The 3,020-nt window shown below is 41.2% G+C and overlaps 1 protein-coding gene across 1 annotated transcript; it reads left to right on the top strand.

The window, feature by feature from the left end:
* The first annotated feature begins 575 nt into the window (after window positions 1–575).
* On the top strand, window positions 576–2,811 carry LOC148851307 (uncharacterized). The gene is made up of 5 exons (XM_088942902.1): window positions 576–791; window positions 877–1,257; window positions 1,557–1,619; window positions 1,745–1,819; window positions 1,927–2,811. Exons 2-5 carry the CDS (start codon window positions 883–885, stop codon window positions 2,479–2,481), a joined length of 1,068 nt encoding a protein of 355 aa, XP_088799028.1. The 5' UTR covers window positions 576–791; window positions 877–882; the 3' UTR covers window positions 2,482–2,811.
* Window positions 2,812–3,020: the final 209 nt, after the last annotated feature.

Genomic DNA, 3,020 nt, shown 5'->3' with positions numbered 1-3,020 from the left:
ATCCGATAGTTGAGTTGAGCTGGTGACCTAGCGAGCTTTCTTGGTTTTTTTTTTTTTGACAGTTCTTCGAAGCCGGACAATATAATTGATGAACCAACCCAACAAAAGGCGACTTTAAAAAGTGGGGCTGGATTGGATCGTTGATGTTTAGGTTAGGATTCGGGTTGAGACATTTGTCAACCCAACCAAATTTGAACCCGGCATATCTTTGTATTTGTATATATGAATATGTATGTATTTGTACTTCTTATTGTAGCATAACTTTGCCCTTTCGCATATAAGAATACTAAAATCAGTGATTCCCTGATTCCCCCAATCTTATGTTTAAGAAATAACAATATTTTAACAAAATAAAGATATAAAACTAATCCAAGCCCAACCTAAAAAAACGTCGGGTTGGGTTAGGGTCGGTGATTTGATTTAACAACTCGGGTTGATCCACTTAACTCGATTTAAGCCGGACCGGCTTGCAAGTGTACGCTTCTTCTGTCTTTGCAACCCGGCCTAATGAGGCGAGGGTATATGTGTCTTTTCATGAACACACTTCTAGTTTCACTACACTAGGGATGTTTTCCAATTTCACTTCATACGCTTCATATACTCTCCCACTCTCCCAGCCCTAGAATGACTTCAATCTCCTTTGTACGTGCCACGCGGCAGAAGTCACAAACGCGCCATGGATTTCCCATTGGAGTTGTTCAATCCTCTCTTCGAAACAAGAACATTGCTCTTAAAATCTTAAATCCACTCCTCCCGATCCCGTCTTCCGCCTCTTCTTGACCATCTTATCGGTATTCTCCAACGCTTCTCTTGATCTTCTTCCTTATTTTTTCTCTTCTGAAGCTAGTAGTTCCTGGTATTGGTTTTCCGACGCAGCACGGAATGGAGCAGTGCGTCGGTTTCTTCTCGTATGACTTCGATGAGAGAGAGAAAGAGGTTGCTGGAATCCTTTGCCAACTCCGCCAGCTTATCCTCGAAAGAGACTCATCTCAAAAAGGTCGGGACTCTCCTTTCTATGTTACACCCAATTGGGGTGCCAAGAGAAGGCGATCTGCAATCGACGTGAGCCCTTCTCCTCCTCATCCTTCGCTCTTCACTCACCCAACTCCTGCGCCTCTCCACCGTCCTTCGCACAATGGCGAGAGCCCATCCTTCAGGGTCGAGTCCCCGAGTCCTGCAACTCCTCTTTCGTTCTCGCCCGGTGAGTCAGAAAAAAGGCCGCCGAAGCCCTTCAAAAAAAAATCCTCAAAGAAGAAGGTAACCAGTTCACGTTTTTGCTCTTGATGTCTTGTTTTGTTCGTGTTTTCTTTTCCCCCCTCTTTTTTAAGCTCGCGCAGACCTTTCTTTACTCAGAAGCTCTTCTGTCCTGTTTTTCTTTTTCTTTTTCTTTTTTTTTTTTGTTTTCCCTTTTCTCTGGGTTTTAAGTTGCTACATCTGATCTGGGTTTTCGTACTGCTTCGTGTGTTTGTCGATTTGGAAGGGCTTAGGGTTTCCTTTGTTTTTATTTTTTATTTTTTTTGTGTGCCCTGTAATAACTTTTTTGTGTCTTGTTGCAGACGAGGGAAGAATTGCTTCACACTGTAGTCCTTCTATCAGAAAACCTAGAATTTCTAAAGCAGGTAAATCTCGGGTTCTTTATTGCGCAACATTCCTTTTGTTAAGTCTTTTCCCTGTATTTACAGTGTAAAATTGTCAATCTACTGCTATTCACACTTGTAATTTCTTTGATGATTGATGTGCTTAGGAGATTCCAAAGACGGTTGCTCACCACAATTTGCTGCTTGACATGAATTTGAAGTTAAAAGCAAGAAAATTAGAGGTATTTCTTTTATATAAAAGTTCTCCTTTTTATGTCAATATTTCTTTAATTTATGTGATGAATGTCCTTATTTATCACCTATTTTCTTTTTCTCTTGTCTTCTATAGCTAGAGAAGCTTCAAAGGAAGCGAGATGAGCCTAATCATTCCATCACAATAACCAGTTCCGATTCATCATTCAAAACAACTGAACGCTTAGCCTCCTCTCTCGCTTCGAAGGAAGAAGACGACGACGACGACGACGACGACGACGACGAAGCAGAGGAAGAGGAAGAAGGGCAACTACCACATTCCCCAAAAATAGAAGAAAACCAATTACCTTGGCCACAAATAGAGGAAGAGGAACGACCCTTCACCGTTCATCAACCAAAACCGCTCTCTGATCCGTCAACATCTGGATCTGAAATCTCCAGGTATTCGCAGCATCCGTGTGGCCGAATGCCACCTCTTATATCAACCACAATTGGGTGGAGCATTTCCAAGAATTTAAGCTCAATTGGTATCGTCGATCTCAATTACCCGGCAGAGGAGGCACTAAGGTGGGACTTTATGAATTCCATTGAGCTAGACAGGGCAGCCGTCGCTGCTCTGGCTAGAAAGAAAAGGATTGAGATCAACAGGGCCAAAACCTCCATGGCCTCTCTAAAATCACGTTGCAAATGAAGATAGGTTTTGCTGCTTCTTTTCGCTCTTTCATATTCTTTATCAATCATACATACTGATAATTGCTTAAGCTTATAAAGAGAGCATGAGTCAGATGAGAGATTACCATTCTTAGTTTGAGGCTTCAAAAAAAACAAAGAAAAGAAGAAATCTTCTTGGTTTTGTACTTTTGTTTCTGCTTTTCTTTTTTTTTTTTTCTCTTTTTTGGGAATGAGTCGTTGGAGAAGCTCTCAATTGTAATATAAAGAGGATTATCGGGCGGGGACTTTTCAGTTTTCTGTAGATAATGAATTTTGATATTTGATTGAAATTTTATTTTGGATTTTCTTATCTGATTTTGAGTTTGAAATTTTTAGTTCGGCCTTTCTGTCTTGACTCTTGAGGCCTAGGTGTGAATGGACTGGGACACTGGGTTTGGGTGGGTTAATCCGTCTGAATCAAAACCAATTTGAAGGATTGGACGGATCAATGAGGCGTATTCAATTGGTCCAGTCCCGAACTTTAGATTGGATTGGGTCAGATTGAATCAATATCCGGTC

The sequence above is a fragment of the Nelumbo lutea genome, chromosome 5, assembly GCF_056320005.1.
Source record: "Nelumbo lutea isolate HS-2025 chromosome 5, American lotus-T2T, whole genome shotgun sequence".
Taxonomy (NCBI): domain Eukaryota; kingdom Viridiplantae; phylum Streptophyta; class Magnoliopsida; order Proteales; family Nelumbonaceae; genus Nelumbo; species Nelumbo lutea.
This window is presented reverse-complemented; position numbering and strand designations above follow the sequence as displayed.

Coding starts and splice junctions, on each gene's coding strand:
- LOC148851307 (XM_088942902.1), top strand. CDS start 883: ATGGAGCAGTGCGTCGGTTTCTTCTCGTATGACTTCGATGAGAGAGAG. Junction 1,258..1,556: donor AAAAATCCTCAAAGAAGAAG/GTAACCAGTTCA, acceptor GTCTTGTTGCAG/ACGAGGGAAGAATTGCTTCA. Junction 1,820..1,926: donor TAAAAGCAAGAAAATTAGAG/GTATTTCTTTTA, acceptor TGTCTTCTATAG/CTAGAGAAGCTTCAAAGGAA.